Source organism: Rhopalosiphum padi, chromosome 4 (genome assembly GCF_020882245.1).
Source record: "Rhopalosiphum padi isolate XX-2018 chromosome 4, ASM2088224v1, whole genome shotgun sequence".
In the NCBI taxonomy this organism is placed as follows: domain Eukaryota; kingdom Metazoa; phylum Arthropoda; class Insecta; order Hemiptera; family Aphididae; genus Rhopalosiphum; species Rhopalosiphum padi.
In genome coordinates this window covers 31,552,680-31,574,924 of record NC_083600.1, presented here as the reverse complement: position 1 = coordinate 31,574,924, position 22,245 = coordinate 31,552,680, and the positions used below count along the sequence as shown (strand labels likewise).

Genomic DNA, 22,245 nt, shown 5'->3' with positions numbered 1-22,245 from the left:
ATTATATACCTTATAATTATTATTTAAACGCATTCTATAGTTCTATACGACTATACGAGAAAGATATATTAATTGAAGACTATTATTCGTCGAGTATCCGTGAAATAGTGGTTTTTTGACCCAATAATAAATTAACTATCAAAATATTACTCTAATAAACGTATAATCTGTAGGGTACATTAGGTAGATACACATTTTTTGGTGTATGTATATACGTAAAATGTTCGTATATATTTTGTTTGCTGGGTGCCTGGGTGATTACTTAAGATAGATAGGTATAATGATATTAATATTTTTTTAATTTTCAACATTCTTTATTCATTTGAATAACAACATAATAATTTGAAAATTATTTTGTACTCCCGTCTCTCGTTAAATTTTATAAATCATATTGGTAGGTAATTAATAAACATATTAACTAAAATAATAAACTAATTTGGATTGAGAACCGTGATAATTGTTATAATAATTCAAACTCTGATTTAAAATAGTAGGTATTTTAATTGTGTTCAAATAATACATTTATTTTGTAGTGTATAAATCAATAAATCATACAAACAAATTTAAAATTGTATTAATGAATAAATAAAATAATAAATAAAAGTAATATTTATTCTGTTTGAGACGGTAGTTAATAATAAACTAATATCTAATAATTACTATTTTACTAACTAGTAACTACTGGATTTACAATTATAGTAATAAAATAAATAATCAGAGTGAATCAGACATTAAAAAATCAAAACAAATCTAAAATCAAATTGACATTTTATCATTAAATTTAATCAATTCAGCTAGGCGTATCGCATAAATCGGTCTAATCGGCCGATACGTTACGTTTTTACGTTTAGTTTCTATTATAAATGTTCCAGAGTTTTGATACGTATTAAAATATGATTGCAAATCATGTTGAAATGTTACTTATCACGAGTCAGTTTAGGTTTGATATTCTTAATTTCTAGTACCTACAACTGTCTATTACCTACTCGTTCAACTTTTGAATTTTTTAAATCTTATCATTACAGTTAAAATTTGTGTTTACTTTTCTAGTTCATAATATTTTTATAAATCTTATAAATTATTGTTTTGCTCAATAAATCGTTAATGTTTAAACTTGTGTTTTCTAGATTATACTTAATTTCTTTAATATTTTTTAATCAATACTCCACAATTATTTCAATTTAACACTCATGTACTTTTATTGTAATCGCATTTGAATGTGACAAATTAATAGAAATGAGTCAAGAAAAGATTTGTATTAAACTTCCAACAACAGATAAAAAAGCGACTCTTTTAAAATGGCGAGTGAAAGAAGGCACTTTGGTTAACAGCACTGTTGTTGTACTTCTTTATCAAGAGGATGGAGAAAAAGATCGGAAAAGTTTTCGTACACACCACATTGGTGTTGTTAAGAAAATCTTAATACACGAAGGACAAGAAGTTCCTGCCGGGTAAGAAGTACTTTAATTTTAGTTAAATGCTTCTACTCTTTCAAATATATCTAATAGCTTTTAATATATTTCTAATATTATTAGAAATCTAACAATTATTTATTATTCTTAAATATTTTAGACATCCTGTATTTGAGTTGGAGCCTGGTTGTAGCCACAGTACTGTAGTCAGTGATTTATGTGCAGATTGTGGTGCCGATTTAAGAATCGACAATGCATCTAAACCAACTGCATCAGTTTCTATGATACACAGCGTGCCCGACCTCAAAGTCAGCGAACAGGTACAATACAAATTAATTTTTACGTTCAACTAAAATATGGAAGTATTAATTTTTAAGTTTAATTTTTAGAGTGCATTGTTATTGGGTAAAGCTGATGAAAAACGATTGCTTGGTGATAAAAAACTGGTGTTACTTGTGGACTTAGATCAAACATTAATACACACAACAAACGACAATATACCTAATAACATCAAAGTATATATTTTAATTTATTTGTTTAACTTTATATTAATTATTAAATATATTATTGATGTCTGTATTTACACTATTTGCACAGGATATTCACCATTTTCAATTATATGGACCAAATTCACCTTGGTATCACACAAGACTTAGGCCAGGTACATACAATTTTCTGTCTTCTATTAGTGAATTATATGAACTTCATATATGCACATTTGGCGCTCGAAACTATGCTCATACTATAACACACATACTGGATCCAAAAGGAAAGTTGTTTTCTCATAGGGTTTTATCACGAGATGAATGTTTCAATCCAAACAGTAAAACTGGAAATCTCAAGTATGTTTATCTCTTTAAATATAAATATTTTGAGAAATGTATATAAAAGTTTAGTTTTCTATAATTACTAGGTATTTCATAGTATTTACTAAACTGTATATTATGCTTTATTTATATTTATACCATATTAACAGTAACTTAAGTTTGTACCATATCGTTATGATAATTTTGAATTTTGAAATTAATAGTCTTGATTAACAAAATAAATACTTAAAATTAATAAAAATGTATTTATGTGTATACACCACTATTGATTTTATTTATATGTATTAAAATCTCAACATTTTATTTAACAATTATGTGTCTCAGTTATATGTTTTTTGTTAAAATAAATTCATTATGTTGAAAAATCAAATCGAGAAGTTCTTCAAATATACTAATTAGTAATTACTATTTACTATATACAACTTGCAGACGATAAAAAATAAAAGTACTTTTAACACTTTAAAGTTTAAAATAAAAAAATTGATGAAAACTTTTTATTTAGGTACATATATATTTTTATTTGAAAGTAGAGTATACAATATTTTTAATTTGTAGAGTGCATAAGATAAAACATGTTGGATTAAGTGGATGTTACATCTGCATATGTTGTCTTTGACTTTCATTCATACTACATAGCGAATTTTCATTCAGTAAAATAAATTTTATGCTTTTAGCTTTAATATTAAAGTCAATTTACCTAATAGCAAAAGTAATAATATTATCTAGGGCATTTTGTAGGCTTTTATTAATATTTTAATTTAAATAATTTTTAAGTGAATTACGAGCTAAAGTTTTAATATTTTACACTACTTTAACTCACTTCAAAATTAAAATATCTATAAAAGCCTACACAATATTATTACCTTAAAGTTTGATAATAGGTAAATTGACTTTAATATTAAAGCTAACAGCATACAATTGGTTCTGCTGAACAAAAATTTGCTATATTGTATGTATAAATATATGTAAGACGGAGACAATACATGCAGGAGTGGCATTTTCTTAATTATTAAATAAGTATGAAACAAATATCAGTATGTAGTATGTGAATATAAATATTATTATAGACCTTGGTCTTATATAAGCTTGCAACATAATAAAATAGTATGTTAACAAACACCTAAAAACTCATAATAGTATAAAGAAATAACATAACAACAATGTATATAACACAGTATTGTACTTTTACTAAACTCTAAGTTTAGAATTTCAAATATTTTTAAATTATGTATTAGTAATAAGTATATTATTATTGCTTTTACTCTTTTACAATTTAATTTAATTGAATTACCTATTTAAATTCTTAATTAATCACAAATATATTATATTGTTTATTTTAGGGGATTATTTCCATGTGGTGATAATATGGTGTGTATAATTGATGATCGTGAAGATGTTTGGGATTATGCTTTAAATTTGATACATGTCAAGCCATATCATTTTTTTCAACATACTGGTGATATAAATGCCCCTCCAAATTTACAAAAAAATGTTGATATAACCTTACAACAAGATAATAGAGTGGATTTTACGCATTTAGTTCAAGGTAAATTTAGGGATAAATTGTTTTTCTTGCTATCTTAAATGATTTAAATATAAAAATATTTATTTTATTATTTCAATTAGTAATTACTAATTATTGTACTTCTTGTTTAAAAAATTTAAAAATGCTGATTATTATTTATGTATTGAAACAGGTATAACTATTAAAAAAAAAGACAATTTAAAAAGTGAACCGCAAATGGAAGATGGAGAGGTTCTGTCTGATGACGATTCAGGAAATACAACAACTGATAATGAAGAAAAAAATAAAAATAATGTAATCAAAGAAAATAGTGATCAAGTAGAAGTTGAGGAAGAAGATGATTACTTGCTGTACTTAGAAGATATTTTGAAGAATTTACATAAGGAATACTTTAAAGAATATGATCAAAAACATGAGTTATATGGAAATGATGTTGAGGTTCCTGACATGAAGCGTATCATACCTATGTACCGTTCAAAAATATTAGCTGGCAAAAAACTAGTATTCAGTGGTTTAGTACCTACTCCTGTACCGTTGACTGAAAGCCGAGCTTATAAAGTGGCTCGATTATTAGGTGCAGAAGTCACAGAAAATATTGAACCTGATTCTACACATCTAGTTGCTGTTCGTCAGGGCACACTTAAAGCCAGTGCAGCCCGTAAACGCCCTGATATTAAGACAGTGACACCTGAATGGTTGTGGCTTTGTGCAGAACGTTGGGAACATGTCGAGGAAAGATTATTTCCTCTACGATCAGAGGGTGGTGGTGGTTCTAGTAGTAGAGACCCACCAGCTCATTGTAGTAGTCCAGAACATTCACCACATTTTATGGCCAATAACCAAAATGTTTCTCTTGTAAATAAAGAACAGGACCAGAAATTTGCCGAGACTCTTAATCCTCTACTTTCGTTTTCTGATGAAGACATTAAACGTATGGCAGGAGAAGTAGAAGATATGACTGATGATGAAGAAAGTTGTGATGATGATGATGTGCCAAATATAACTGATGTATTAAAAATAAATAAAGATGGCAATTCAAGTTCAGAAGCATCTTTAGATGGTAAGAGTTTTATTATGAAATTGATTGAAATATTATTTATCCTTTTTTCAGATATATCCATGTTTACAGTTTTATGCCGATGTTTGGTATCCAATGTGAGTTCCATTTTTAGTTGGTGTATTTTGTTGTTATTGACATACATCTATTGAGTATGAAACCTAAAATATGTCTGAAACATCAGCATAAAACTGAATATATAATATATATGTGTTTTATTGTTTAAACTAAAGCGTAGTATAATAGTAGAAATCAGGGATGGACAACCTTTTTTTTTATTATAAAATAAAATATGTACAATCTGTAACATAATATATTCAGTAGGTAAATATGATATAAATATGGAGAATAGTTAACATAGTGATATGGTATTAGGAGGAAAACTGTCCAGTGACAGAATCCTTAAGGTAGATGGTATCTATGGTACAATGACTGAATTTTAATTATATATAAAATATTTTATCCGTTGTTTAATCTTGCATAATTAAATTTAATGAAATAAAAATTTCACACTCAATATTTTTGTCAATACAGTTGAGATAGCTTATTCTTTACAATTAATACATTTGTTTAAAACCCCATCACAATGACAAAATATTTTTATAGGTATGTATAATCTTTTTAGAATGGATCTTTAATAATTATACCTTTGCTTATAAATGTCATTAAAATTATTGTTATAATTTAGTATATAGTAAAACAAGTTACTGTAAAATAAATAGCTACAAATTAATCAAAAGTAAAAATAGAAAGAAAGAAACAAATGGTGTATATTATAATATCTAAATTTTATTTCTCAGACCTTCCTAGTTAGAATAGAGATGAAAAAATAAGTAATGAGTAATAAAAATATATTTGAAGTTTAAATGTTAATTGATTTAAATATTTATTTACCAACTTAATTTTTTATTTTATTTTATACAATTAAACTACAACAGTCCTTAATAATAAAAACTTTAAAATTATTATAAGTAGTAATATTAGAGAATTAAGAATTAAGATTATATTTTATACATTGTATAGGTACTTTTCTAAACAGTAAATGATAAATATTACATTTTGCTTCAGGTTCTAGAAGAGGGAATAAACGTCAATATAGTTCATCAGAATCAACAGATAATGAAGATGAAGTTGAAAAAGAAATAGAAGGTGAAACATTAATCGAACGATTACGACAAAGTAAAAATATAGATGAATTAGCATTAGAGTAGGACAACATTAATAAAAATAGTGTAGATTTAGATTAATGACATTAATTAAAATATATTGCTTGCTGCTTTCATTAAATCATTTTTGAAAATTAGTTTATAAAGATTTTATAGTTAAAAGTTCAGTATGTCTGTATGCATAAGTATTATATCTTAATCTTTTATAATTTCATAAAAAATAATTTATTATTATTTTTAGTACTTATGTAAAATCCTCCCCACAATAACTCAAATTAAATTTTATATATTTTAATATTATAAATATCATTTTATATCTTAATTATGCAATATATATTATTAACATATTAGTATATTATATCATATCTTCATCATCTGAGATTTCCTGATTTCATATTTGCAGAACTTGTTTAGAGATTAAAAACTAAAGGGTGTAATCTATTTCAAACTATTCTAAAGGACATTTCTATACTTTTGGTCTTGACACTAAATATTTAATTTACTATAATTAATTTAGTAAATATGTAGTCTTATTTTTATATCCTACACCAAGAGTTGGGTAAGATTTTTTTTTAGCAGTTGTAAAGATTCTATAACAATATTTTATATAATATTGTTTATTTTGTTTTTAATTTTAAAATTTAATGAGTTTTACATTTTAACTAGCAAAACTTTATATGCTACTTATTGCCATATCTATTTAGTGATTTTTTTCTTTTCGCGAAGTGGATTATATTATGATACATGGATTCAAATTTTTGTTTATTACACAAGTAAACTTCCTAAAAAAAATTTTTTTATGCTTAAAATATGGATAACTTTACATTATATGGATATATTGTTTTCAAATTAATTTTGAGGATACTAATGTCCTTATTGTATAAGCCAATTTATTAGAATTTTAATGTACTAGAACTATTAATTTAGGTAATACAAGAGAATTTTAAATAAATTTAATTATTTTTACGTAATATAATATATTATGTGATACTATTAAATGATATTTTTTAAATTTAAATTAGTTGAAGTTTATTAATAATTAACTCAATACCCAATTAATGATTCCAACAATTATAATATATAAATAATTTTTATTATTAAATATCATGTATAAATAAATTAAAATAATATTTAGTAGGTTCATTTATTATATACATTCATTTTATTAAGTCCACTATATTTATTTTGACATCTCTCTATAAACTCATGAAAGTAATCAATTTTTAAATTGGCAAACTTTTTATGGGAGATATTAGAATACAATTATTAGATAATATAATTTATTCATTCTTATCAATTTTCAATGTAATGGTTTTTACTTTAGGTGCTAGCAGAGGACAGAAGCGTCGACACAGTTCCCTGGATAGTGACGGAAGTGAAGATGATAATGAAACATTAAATGAAAAATTTCGCCAAGGAAAAAATTTAGATGAATTGGGAGTAGAATGGGGTAACAATAGTGAAAATAGCCAACATGATGATATGAATGACTCTGAATGGGGAAATAATAGTGAAAATAGTGTGGACCCACCAGACGAGGTAAATGATTCCGAATGGAATATGTTGGGTGCTGCCTTAGAAAAAGAATTTTTGGAAAATCAGTAATTAAATTATCAAAAATGTTTCTTTAAGTTGTATGAACTGTACATATCATAAATTGTAAAAATGATCTTTGCTGAATTTTTTTTTAAAGATATGTATAATGTCTTTTTTGCCATTTGGTTTGTTACTATATACTATGTATTTGAAAGTTTATTATTTGTGATGTATACCTTTTATGCTTATTATATTTGTAATAAATAATTATTGAATAAGACAGTTTTATTGTATTATTCAGATATCTTTCAATATTAATATTTAAGATGAAATATGATTTTACGTTTTTTTCTTTTGTGTATAATGTATATGTATTTATAACCAACACGATTATTATTATACTATAATTGTACCTTTCTATTATCTAATAATAACTAATAATAGATTGGTTGTACATTTTATATCATTTATTTTAGGCAAATTTTATTTAAATAATAAATAAATACATTTTTAGGCTAATGCACCACAGATGTTGAAGTTTTAAAAAAGAAAATAAGAACTATAAAGGTACCTACCTAATTGTACAACTATATGATTTTTAACAGTCATTAAACTTATTTTTTATTTTAAAACTGATATCATTCAGAAAACAAATTTTTGTTCCATAGATTTATGAAAACCTACTTATTATTCAAATCGGGTAAATATCTACTCAATAGAATTAAGGTAATATAAATGCTACAATATTAAAAGAAGAATGTTTTTGAGGTGGGTGAAAAGCGACTAATCCCTCAAAAATTAATACTTATGTCCACCTATACAATATGCATGAATAGTTTATTGAATATTATGTTCATTGCATAATATAATGATACATGTGACCATAGTGGCGATTTTGAAGACATTTAGTAGTTCAATGTCTTTTTTAAAGTTTTGAACATTATAATAAGTATATTAGGTAACTATTATTATTAACAATCATTGGTATTTAATGAAGTATAAAAATAAAAAGAGAAATTTAATGAAATATACTTGTATTATAGGTACATTGGTACATACATTTTTCACATGAACATAAATTTTTGGATTCGTAGTATAGTGCAGTAAAAATTTAAAAAATATTATGTTATAGATTTTAAGCGAAATGATTAATTTAACGATTTCACAATAATGGTAGATATGATTTTTTTATGACTAGCTGGAAGGGTTACAGAGCAATGCGAGAGGAGGAGGTGATCGTTTGAATTTAGTATTTACCATCATCGCATAAATATTTATATATTTATCTTGTACATATTTAAAATCCATTACATGGGCTTATTGTTAAATTATCAATTGATGGTACGTATTGCGTAGTATAAAATATAAACGATAAAAAAAATAATAATACCTAAATAAAAACAGTAGGCAGTAAGTACCTATCAGAATTGGTATTTTAAATTCTTCTTATTTATGTAATATACTTACCTAATTAATTAATATAGTCATATTTAATATAATGGATATTGGATTGTAACTTGTAAGTTGGAATAATTTGTTATAATAATAACAACAATTATTTTCAATCGCTCACACTCGGCCAAAGAATATATTCTTATAGGTATATATAAAAGAAGAACAGGCCTTTAAAATGTTCCAATTTTGTGACGAAACTATTTAACTTTTTTTCAATTTTTTTCACTGAGATGTTCCAAATACTCTTCTGAGTGTCACTGCGTTGCCTGATTTTTATTTTTTTTTTTTGTCTGAGGGGAGATTGTATTTAAAGTTTATGGTTTTTTAGCGTGTCATTTAAATAATTTAACGATTTTTTTTTACAATATTTTTACGTTTTTACCAAATGACTAATGAGCCTACAACTAAATCACTTAGGTATTATTTCCAATTTTATTTTATTTGTCATTTCAGTTATAAATATCATTTAACACACGTGCGAAACCTGGTTATTCAGCTAGTATATATATAAATATAAGTGTTTACTGTTTATTATCGTTTTTTAGCTATGTCAATGTCAATTTATGTATATTACCTTTACCTAATGTAATTTAATGTTTTAGGTACCTATACACAACCTAAGTGATATTTTCAATCAAGCTGTTTAATCAAACGGTGACCAAATCTAGGTGCAGACACAGAAATTAGTTTTGACCATGTGGCCTACTTATAGATGATTTTGCGTAGAAATAATTTACCATTTTTGGAATCTCAATTATTAAGAAAACACAAAAAGTTATAATATAACAACAGCTATTATAAACTACTATTTTTAGAAACAGATTCCTTCTCGAAATCTAGACACCTACTAATTACAATACAACAGAAGCTATCTGCTATAGTTTACTATATTTTTTTTTTATTTAAGTATCAAGTAAATTAAAGTATGTATTGGAGAGATATGGACATATGGTGGGTGTAGGTACCAAGATAAATAATAGGGTTTATGTTTAAGATTTTAAATTTTTAAATCGTTCTAACTGTTAACATTTTAAGCAGATATTTTTGTAATTTGTATTTATTTATTTTTTGTGTATTGGTACTGTATATGCGTAGTGTACCTATAACCTATAATTCAATTTATATGGAAGTAAATACAAATATAATGAAACAAACAAATCATCAATCTTTATCATGATGTATTGATATCTGTAGTAGGTACGTCGATTGTTGAGTTTTCGATTACCTGCCTATTATTATTTTCAAATTGTTGATTCTACGTGACAAACAAACGAACCATTTTTCACAAAACCGATACCTGTCCTACTGAGGAATCCGGGAAAAATAGATAAGTATTGGTAGACGAAAAGGTCTGTACTTAGCCACACGCGGTCACTATATGATAGCGTCACTCTATCAAATAACTACGATTACGTTGTTTGAGAAAAACAACTAAAAATAGGTGATATAGATATTATAAACACTTTTCTCATAATATTATAATATACCGATATAGACTCATATAATATTATGTATTTATTAAGTTTTATCAGCGCGTTGTATGAACACTAAATAGCCTAAAATTAATTAAAACCGTTCTGATGTTTGAAAACCTATAGATTTAATAGTCACGTAAAAGTTTAATGATGAATGAATCGAATAGTATATCGTAAGTAAGTACCTACCTATACTTATGTATCGTGACTTCAAAAATAGCTGACAATTTATATTAAAAGGGTTAAACGAGGACTTGAAGTTTGTTGTGCGCATAGTGAATTACTTATTAGGTCGTTAATTAATAAAATCATAATAGAATTAAAATGTTCTCTAAGGTAGTAGGCTGAAGGTACCTATCTACATTTTAATCGTGCAGTAGTTAGTCAGTTTTTAGTAAAATTAATATTCAAATATAATACACCAAAACCTAATTGCTACTATTTTTATACAAATGGAAAACGGATTTGTTTTTAATTTAATGATATGATAATAATTATAGTTGCTTAATTTAAGTAGAACTCGAGTTAGTTTTCCACTTTCCACATTGTTATCCTAAACACTATTTGAGTGTTTTACTACATATCCCTTCATTTAACGTGACTAACTACATATAATAAATAATACTATTAATAAACGCGCAATAAATGTGTAAGATAAAATAGATTTATTTTATGTAGAAGTAAATATAATATATATATATATATATATACCTATAGGTATATTTTGAATAGATTCATAAATAATAAAAAAGTGATAAAAGTGTTTTAAAAAAATTAAAATGTATACATATGAATAGGTATAATATTATAGATTTGGTGTTATATAATATTATTTATATATTTTTTTCTAAAATAAAATTTAAAATTCTATTTATATTATAAAATAACTGTAGGTACCTATATGACTTAATTGTTAATAAGCATTACATAAATTATAAAGTATTATTGCATTTAATAGTCTACAAGTTATAGACCAGAGCTCGCTAATTAACATAACTTATACCCGGACTCTCCGGCTATATAGTCATATAGATATATCTCGTTACCTGCAGTGTAGATATGTGTAGTATATGTTCTGCAAAAACAAAATATAATATACCTAAATATACCTATTGCTATTAAGTTATTAAGTATTAATATTATATTATTATAATTTTTGATTTAAATGAATGCTTTTTCAAAAATAATATGTCATTGATATTTAAACATTACTTATTTCTTTATTATACTATAGATAACTTTTGTCTAGGCAATTAACATATTATTTTCATTATTGTATAATATTTATTACATAAAGTTCAACTTTTTGTTTTTTAGACTTGAGCCATCAATGACTTACCTATCTGTCATAATTTTATTATTCTGGGACATGCTGATAAGGTCAACTTATTTAGTCTATTCTACATTTGCGAAATCGTTTGGATAGATAGGCTATAGCTATTATAATATAATTTGTTGTATACCTACTATAATATTTTACATAATTTATCAGAGTTATATATATTATAATGTATACATTTAAAATATCTTATGCTTATTTTCTCTACATTGAAACTGGGTATTTGAGCATTAATTATTAGTCGCTCGTTTAGTCAAAACATTTAAACACTAACATTAGGTAATATGGTGGCGAGTATTATCTGCATTATAGAAATACTTGCATGTATGAACAAATATTTTCTTTCAACGCAAAGAATTATTTTTTTAAATTAAACTCAAGGTGTCCACCCTTTATATCCCCCTGCCCTATAAACACGACACTGATACAAATATATTCACCAATACTATAATGATATATACACGTGTATATGACTATTTACGGTGATAGGTAATAGGTATTCAGCTGGTTGCTGAATGCTGGTACCTATATAAATTGTAGGTACCTAAATACATATATTCGTTTTCGGTAAAAGTTATAGGACACGTGTATTGTGTATATATGAACAATACATTATATTATAGGTATGTTGTAGTTAATGAAACTATTTAAACCTCAAAGTTAAAAACCACTGTTTGTTGGTGAATAGTAAAGTATTCAAGCTAAGTTTTATTCTGCGACAACGAAAAAATGTTACAGTGTTTCATTATTTCGAGTGGCTCTTTTTACATTATGCCACACAGCAAAACTGATTCAAACAGCCATAAAAAAAGTCCATTCGAGTTTTTAAACAGGTATTATTAATATCGTCGAGGGGATATAAAGTGGGTATTTAATGTCTTTTTTCTCAAACAAACCTTCATAAAGAACGAATGGAATGATACAAAAACGTGCCAATTCCAATTTTTTGTAGTCTCCATAAATGCAAAATGTCCTGTAATGAATTAAGTTTGGAAATATTTTTATGAGGACTAAAAATAATTCTTCATTAAATATAACTTAGTACCTATAATATTAATGATATATTATAATTTATAGGTACCTACATATTATTATGTATACATAGGACCTATCTAACTGTGATCTGTAATTTATTAATAGGTAGGTATATTGTGTCGAAAATGGAAAATAAGTATTATTTAATTATCTAATATCTTAAATTGTATTTTATAGTCTTATGAAGATCTATGTACAGTGTTGGTGATCAGTCTAAGGGTAGAGTTTTCAAATAAATCGGTATAACATAACTCGAATGGATAATTCTGTCGATATATGATTCTGATTAAGTAAATAATATTTATCTTATTCTTTTAATTTTATTTTGCTGATTTCATATTCTTAGTTTTCAAGTTATAAAAAAATTAGAAAAATTGAACATTTTGAAATTACGAATTAATAACCAGTATGTATAGGGTTTTTGATATTATTGTCAAATAAATGGCAATGTTAAAACATAATTTTTGATGCATAAAAATACTAAAGCAAAAGCCGATTACATTATATAGAAGATAGTTTAAAAAAAATGTAAACACATGATTGTACGCTTATACGCGGTTTTTATTACAATGTATATTGTATATTATGTGTTCATACTTTTAGGTACCTACTTAATAGTAAAAATATTAAAGACGTTGAATTAAATCTGAATTTTATTTTATAATACCTGTTGAAATATCCCTATTTTATACAATAAGCCTAAATATATATTGATCTAACTTTAACTTATAAGTTATTATAATATGCAAGGTGATTATTTAATCATACCCATCTATATTTTCTATTTAATTTATTCATATTTTGATTTTAGAATTTTTAAATATGCCTCAAGATCATATTTTTAAATTCTTGAGATTTTTAGTACTACTTAAGGCAAAGATTCCCAACCAGGGTGCCGCGAAATTTTTTGAAATATAATAATTTAATCTATAGGCCAATGGGCATAGGGTGCCTCCGGATTTTTAGAAACTGACTAAGGGTGCCGTGAGTAAAAAAAGGTTGGGAACCTCTGACTAAAGGAGTAGATACTATGTGATAATTTAAACTTCTAAACTTCAAATAAGAACCCTCTTACCACAAAAAGTTATTAAATAGATTTTTTTTTTTTATTAAATGGTCATATATATCTACTTAAATTGAAATTAAAATGAGTAGTTTTTCAGTATTTAAAATGTTGATACGAAGGAGAATAGTCCTTAAAAACGGTTTTATAAAAATATAAAATAGGTGTCAGATTGGATCTAGTATTTATTTTATTCACCTTGGATTATTTTCACAAATGATAATTGTTGATAGATTAATATTATCTAATTATTAAGATTTTTAAATTACTATAGCTCCCATAATATCTTGTAAATTTATTATGAATCTATTACCAATATAATTTATCCTTAATGTAAAAGGTTAAATAACTTAAAAATCACTTATTCAAGATTTGATATACTAATTTATTTAAATTTATTTAGATATAAAATGTCATAGAGATGGTATGATATTTGAAGAGTATGAGGAGCATATCTCTTTATGAGTTTGTTATCTATAACATTTGTTTGATGGTTAACCCTTTCTATTATTTTGTGTAATTCGTGCCTGTGGTTATGTATGTTTAGTTGCTAACAAAGCAGTAAATCAATGTTTTTGAGTGAGTGTAACCTTTTAAAATTTTAATTTCAACTTTACTTATATATTGTAAATGTGTAATACTATAGGTGCCAATGGTACCACTATAATTTGCATCAAATTGTTCAGTGGATAGAAAATTATTATTTTATTTTATCATGGTTAGTGAGCTGTAGTCTGCCCATTTGGAGTGTCTAGCATTTTACCTATGTAGATAAACTATAATAATTGTGATAATTCAGATAATTCCATTGTGTGTTTTTAGGACAATAGCAGTTTTTTTATATTTATCTAAATTATGTTACATATTTTATATAGGTAATTAATCATGTAAAAAAAAAATAATATACTCTGAAAACAAATATAACACCATACGTTATACGAAAACAATTCAATAAATTATACCAAAATATTATTATATTATAGTTAATACTGTTAATAGTCTTGTAAAATATTTTTTTCATTTAACTTATCTTGTTTATTATTTAAATTGTCTATAGATTTTTGAATAGAATAATTTTTAGACTTCTTAACCATTGTTCATAAGGTGTTTGGATAAAAAAGAATGACAATACATATTATACACTTAATGTATTTATAAGTACATGTTCTACTTAAAATACTACATAATAATTATAAAATCAATAGATTTATGTGGTACTAGGTAAAATAGTATAAAATATTTATCAAGAATACCAATATAATAAATATTAATAATATGTTGGTAAGAAAGTACTTAATTTAATTCTTGTTTTGATAAGATTGTGAATTTGTGAGACAATCGAAAATAAAACTGTTATGGGCGATAAAACAAAACAATAATTGGTTTAAGGTTTTTAGTTTTATTTGTGAGATATATTTAATTTTGACCTTGGGTTTTTCTACATATTGCTCGTATAAAGTTTGACGTCTGAAAAACATTAAGAATATCGATTGGGATCGACAAAAAAAAAACAAATTCACCATTCACGTGTTGTTTATGCGTCGAAGTCCAACTCAACTACCAAGGTACTTATTTTATATTTCTCATTAGGACAAATGGAAACTTTAAGCATAATAATTAACATGTACATTCCGAAAAAAAATGAAGCAGCATTGAACCAAACCGTTTCACGTGTTCCGTCTCTTAATAATAACCGCATTTTATGACCATACATGTCGGTTTTAACTATTCCAGTCACGTGTCTGTAGCGATTGCGTGAGGAACTATATAATTTCTGATATCAAGATTCAACTACTTGATTATTCTAATTCTAAGTAGAGTATAGTTCAGTGGTGCCGGTGTGGTGGGAGGGGACGTGGGAGGATTGGAAATAATGGAAGTATACTAGCTGTACTGCAGTAGTCGCAGGCATAAGTATAACGGTCTGCGGGGGCGGGGAAGTTCTTGGAATTTTTCAAACTCCAATCCGCCAATTATTTGTAAATGCATATTACAAAATAATATTGTCGACGGCAAAAACAGCGTCAACACATTATTGAAGCCTTTTTCTGTCGGTCACGTGGTCCTGCGATATTCGACTGGTCGCAATGAATCGCGATTGCTAATAAGTAATAATTAATTGGCCTCCGCGGGTGACGATTCCGCGTATAGTAATTATACACGGTGTACCTATACAACCGCCGCGCCCTGGCGTCTCAATATAATAACTTTCTGTTCAGTAGTCATCGAAAAACATCATGTGATATGGATCCTGCTAACTGTTGTGTTGCACGCGATGACGTGTGCACAGTTTTTGACGGTAATAATTATACCGCCCCACATAACCTTAAAAAAAAGAAAAACAACACGTAAAACAATAAAAAAAAAGGGCAAAAAACCAAAATACATATATATTATAAATGGCGTGGTATGAAAAAAAACCACGTCAGAGAAGTAATAAGAACCGAACGACTATATATATATATATATGTGTGTGTGTGTGTATACAAATGCGTGGACTGTATATTTATATAATATTTTGTACAAAGTAGGTATATATAATACTATTCGTCGTATATTATTATGATATAATATTATGTTCGTCTCACCCCGCAAGTGGTAGGTAATCGCACGTTGTTTGAACCTCGAAAAAATGACTGGTTACAGCTGTTCTAACGTGTGTGTGTGTGTGTTCTATTAAAAACACCGATTAATTCAACACGCGTGTACACACACACACTTGGTCCTTGTATAGTTGTGGGTGTAAATGATTGACAATAATTATTATAAATCTACGGGTGTGAACACGACAATATATGTATCCGGTTGCGGATACGAATAAAATTGCTGGTTTTACGACAATATAATAATTTCAAGCGTATAATTTTATGTAAAAATAAATAAATATATATTTAGATGAAAATCGATAGGTACCTATTTAAATTAATCTTGTAGCTGTTGTAAAAAATAAAGTTATGTGCCTATAATAAAATATACGAGTAGGTATATAACGTAAATTACGCAGAACGTTAAGAATTTCCAAGTATAATAATATTTTGTAATAAGTGATATTAAAAATATACTTATCTATTCCCAGTACCTACTATCCTATTATGAATTTAACTCGAAAATGCTTATTACACTCGTTTTGAGAATTTATCCATCTTTAAATTTCATCCAATGTACTTTTGTACATTCATCATTTTGTAAAATCTTCATTAATGTTGTAATAAGTAATAACTGTATTGCGTGAAATGTTCTTTTGTATTGTTGTTTGAAATACCTAGGTATAGGTACTTACTGAAAAAAAATTGTTATATTTAAAGAAAGTCCCTTGAGATGAGTATAGGTATCATAAAATCATTCCTATCATACCTATGACTTTGTTAGTGTAAAATTTAATTGTTGAAAATGCTTGAACGGGGTAAGCCGGGTAGCTGTCCCGTCTGCCTCCCACGTATGTGTTAATATTTGATACCGTCAATAAACGATGGCGGCGCCGCGGAAGCAATGTGAAAGCAGATCCCGCGGCGTCGTCGGTTAAAACAGGAAAAAAAAAAAAGGTATCATAAAATCAAGACTTGAGGTCAAGAGTTTATTTGTATTCGATTACCTAGTTACAATTAATATTGTATACCAATTTAAATGCGTATACGTTTAATATTTTATTAAAAACTGTGTTTTAGATGAGTCCTATTGAATTTTTCCAAAAAATAATACATTAAATAACAAATTGAATACATACCTACCGCTCTAGTCTCTATAGACTTGAATTGTACGTTTTAAATATGATTATAATATATTTAAAATAATTCATTAAATGTATACATTTTAAAATGATCAGTTATTCAATTGTATTTGTTTGAAATGTCGGTGGTCAGTTATTACTCAGTGTAGATTTAACTGAAATATATTAAAATGTGTTTTGAACAAAATGAAATATTACAATAATAGATAAATATACTTCTATACGGCTCTTCAAGTTTTCCTATAATGTGCGCTATTCTCTGTGTAGCATAATACACTATGATATCTTCCCATACAAGCCCATAGAATAATAAACTGATTTATGATAAATTAATAAAAACACAATAATAAAATATTCTTTGTAAGAACACTAACCTAAGGGACTCTATAATAATATCATGAATCATAATCGATCTTGTTCGTCATATACCATCAGCGACCCTAAATCATGATTGTCTCATTGATTTTATAACTGTCAACTTACTGCTTGCATATATGAACAATGAACATATCGTATACAGGTTTATACCATTCATTGTCTAAATCTATATAAAAATTGGATAGTGTCGAGCAAGTGAACTGTAAAATCCCTCCACAGTGGTGGTCTTAGGGTGTTTTGTAAAATTATTTTTCACCCCAATAATAGAAAAATGGGGATGATAAAATGAAAATAATACACTTTATACAGTATTATTATAAATATATTATATATATGTAACTGATGTATAAGGGTGTTTTTTCCGACCAAAATTGATCTCATACGATTGGGTGTATTTGTTGGTCTGAAATCATTTACTTACGGTAGTACGGTCCGACGACTGCGTTTTGATATTTAAATTATAGTTTAGTTACAATTCATTTTCAATTCACTAGTTGATCAACATAATCAAATAAAAAAAAGGAATAAATAAAAATATAATCTATTGAAAAAAATTACTTCTTTCGTGAAACGTCCGTTCAAACAATAAAAATTGTGCAATATTAGTACAATAACAATATTATTTGGTAGCTGTACTCAGTAATTTGAATACTTAAAATAAAATAAAATTAGTATACATTCATAGTTAATTTATATTTACCATTTCAATTATTAATTATTATTTTAAAACATTAATATGGCGTAACAAATATTTCAATTTTTAATTCATTAGTAATTGTATTAAAATCAATAAAATATTAATACCTATCATTTTATTTTAAAATTGGTAGAGAAAATATATTATTTTTGATATTTGTTGTTGGTAACTATAAATTATATTTAACAGTTTCGGTAAATTAATTAGATGTTTTTAAAAATTAAAAATTTAAATATGCTTATTATGGAATTATGTACAATCGTATTTGAATACGTTTCTTGTTTTATCTTAATTACATATAAATATATTATGTATAATAATAATATAAACTATGCGTGTTTTAGTTAAGCTGAATATAGTTAAATAAAAACATTAATTCCAAGTTTTCCATTAAAATTTTACTGTGTTAAATTGAAAATCGATTTTGTTAGTCTACTTACAATTTTGGTTAAACATTTATACTTTGTTAATATATAGCATATATATATTTAATACATCTGCAATTGTTCATTATTATTAAAGTTCACAGTTGTTGATTTAAAAGTAATTTAATTAAAATATATGATTTCTTTCTTTGTTTCATTATACTCCGAGGAGTTTTCTTTTCTTTTCTCTTGTGTTATTATTTCACGGGTAAAAATCGACATTTCAAACGTTTAATTACATTCAGAAACGCAACGGACGAAGACGGCTGTTATCCAATATCTTATTTATGTTTATGATACACTAGAGGAATTTTTTTCTTTACCTTCACTTCTGCTCCTAAGTTGACGCATACACACACAAAATTGAACGTCATGCAATCAAGACATAAAACCAAAATTAATCTCAACCCGTTACGAAGGGACTATAGAAAGGGTTTGTTTTATATTTGTCGTATTTTTAAAAAAAATGTTATTTCCACAATCTGCTTTTATAGGTATTAGAGGTCATTAGCAGTTTTTTTACCTTTCAGGAACCACCCCATGTCCGAAGAACTGTTATTACTCTAACGGCTGACGTACGTTTGTATGTGTAAACTATATAGAGTATAAGTTGTTAGCCTGCTAGACCACTGTATAATATTAGACCAAACACTCACCCACACACGCAGATATATATTTTTATACATACTTATATTAACCTAAGACATTTTTTTTAATGTATAGATGTTTTAGTTTCAAATAATTTATGTTTGCATGGATCAAAAATATTTCACACGTTTCAAATATTTATTTATGCTGCTAAGTATTAACTTATTATTTTGAAAATGCAATATAATAATATAATAATAATAATGATAATAGATGTATCTTTATTCTAACAATAATTAGTAACAGAATTGATACATTGTAGTTGATATAATATTATTAAAAACAATAATTATTGTATTATTATTTATCGATGATATAATTATTATAATTATTCACTGATAACTATGTAATGATGACATGTAAGATATTTGTGCAATATTATACGGACGTAATATTTTTTTTTAGTTCCTTGTAAAGTGTAAACACAATATTACAAAACAAACCAAATATTTTGAACGATTTAAATTAAATTAATTATTCGTAATTATATGTTTTATTTGTATTTTAATTTAAGTTATATAATATACTATTTATAATTTTTAATAATTAAAATTGTCAATAAATAATAAACTATGAATATTTAAAAACTGAATAAGAATGTTAAATATTATGATTGTTACATATTAATAACTGCATGTTTTATGTTGTTGTTATTTAAAACAATTTGATATTAATAAAATAATAAAAGTTTTAACAATTAAACAACAAGTTAGATAGGTATGAATTTAATATAAAAAAAAAATCGAGCTTTTTTTATCATTGAGTAGGTCAGTGTTATGAAATGGATAATATATGTTATATTTAAAGTTGATTATAAATCATTGTATACGAAAAACGATTCTGAACGGATACGACGTGTCACTATGTCAGACTGTCACTTGTCAGCCATTATTTCTAAGAATAATTTATTTATAATATTCTTGGTAAGACAATCTAGCGGTAGGTTGAATATTTTTTTTCCTAAAATATTGTAATATCGCATATATTAAATTATATTTATCATAATATTATAATTTATAGCTTAGGTAGCCTACCTAATACTAGCTATTACTAACTATTACAATTACAATTCAACAACGATTTACAATATGTAAGCCGTACGGTACGACATTTGAAATAAACTAAAACTGTTATAGGTAATCATAAAAAATTGAAAATTAAATATAATAATACATGGTTGGAAACACTTTATTCTAAATTTGTTCCTATTAATTTTACGGTATGGATTGATTAGTCTTGAGGTATAAATAACTTTAAACTAATTTCTAGTTTCTAGTCTAAGTATTTTGAAAATATCTGAGTACAGAAAACAATATTACAATAATAGTAAAATTACGTATAATGGAGTAACGTTAATGAGAGTAATATTTTTTAAGTTACAGTAAATTAACTAAAATGAAGATGGTTTAAGTTTTTGGATTTTGGTTTAAAAATCTAATTCTATAAGATTTTGAACTTAAAATTACATTAAAAAAACATTGTAAGTTTTTAATTTTTGTAATTTTTTATTGCTGTATAAGTGCAACTATTGTAAGAAATATTGTATTTAATTGCCAGGTTCTTTGATTTAAAAAATTTTTATCATACGTTGACTAATAAAAAATTAAAATAAGTAAATAATTATATGTCAAAAAGAGTGAAAATATTTTGAATATTATATTATGTCAAGAAAATACTGATAAAAATATGTTGTTGAAACATGTATTTACATTTTCTAAGGTTATTCTATTTTTAAGTTAAATAAAAATAAAAATTTGATGATATTGAAAACTAGTTGTGCTTAAGATTATTTCCATTTTCTGTGTTCTATTATAATTTTATTTTTGAAAAGTACGGTTTTGTTTTTATTTTGTTTAATAAGTATTTGAAATCATGATAATTCACAAATTATTTTGTATTTATTACTTGATAATATTTTCAAGTTAAATATTAATACCTAAAACAAAAATTGCAAGTACGATATAATTTTCCTCTGAAGTGATTCTCTTACAGTAATTTAAAAATATTGAAAATATGTGTATATTTTCATAAGTGATTTAAAATCAAATTATACATTTCCTTTTCTCAGGATACCTACAATGCCTAATTGGATTTAATCAAAAATTAATAAATCAATTAAATTATAATAATATTATGATATGATTAAATTGTGTTTTACCAATAAAAATACTGAACCATAAGTTATTTTTTAATTTATAATTTATAATCGTATTATGAATTACATAGAAATCTTGATCTTGCAATATTGATGACTACATAATCTAAGCTTATTGAAAGTGAAAATATTAAATAAGATAGTATTATTTATAGTAGGGTAGTATTATACTACACGTACTTAAAAGCAGACGGTGACTGAATACTACTGAACATATTAAAATGCAAACTCTTAGTGTTTGTAAAAATATAAAACAGAGTGGACGAGTTCGTTATGCTGTACATTTTATTATAATGTCATCACAAAAATCCAACAGAAAGCTACG

At 25.5% G+C, this 22,245-nt stretch overlaps 1 protein-coding gene across 2 annotated transcripts; it reads left to right on the top strand.

The window, feature by feature from the left end:
* Positions 1 to 967: 967 nt before the first annotated feature.
* On the top strand, positions 968 to 7,860 carry LOC132930090 (RNA polymerase II subunit A C-terminal domain phosphatase). 2 transcript variants are annotated; one of them, XM_060995760.1, is made up of 8 exons: positions 968 to 1,451; positions 1,573 to 1,732; positions 1,802 to 1,927; positions 2,010 to 2,254; positions 3,580 to 3,785; positions 3,937 to 4,824; positions 5,890 to 5,970; positions 7,312 to 7,860. In XM_060995760.1, exons 1-8 carry the CDS (start codon positions 1,237 to 1,239, stop codon positions 7,590 to 7,592), a joined length of 2,202 nt encoding a protein of 733 aa, XP_060851743.1. In that variant the 5' UTR covers positions 968 to 1,236; the 3' UTR covers positions 7,593 to 7,860. The 2 variants fall into 2 exon arrangements, with proteins under 2 accessions (XP_060851743.1, XP_060851742.1); XM_060995759.1 differs by having other exon boundaries at positions 5,890 to 6,000.
* Positions 7,861 to 22,245: the final 14,385 nt, after the last annotated feature.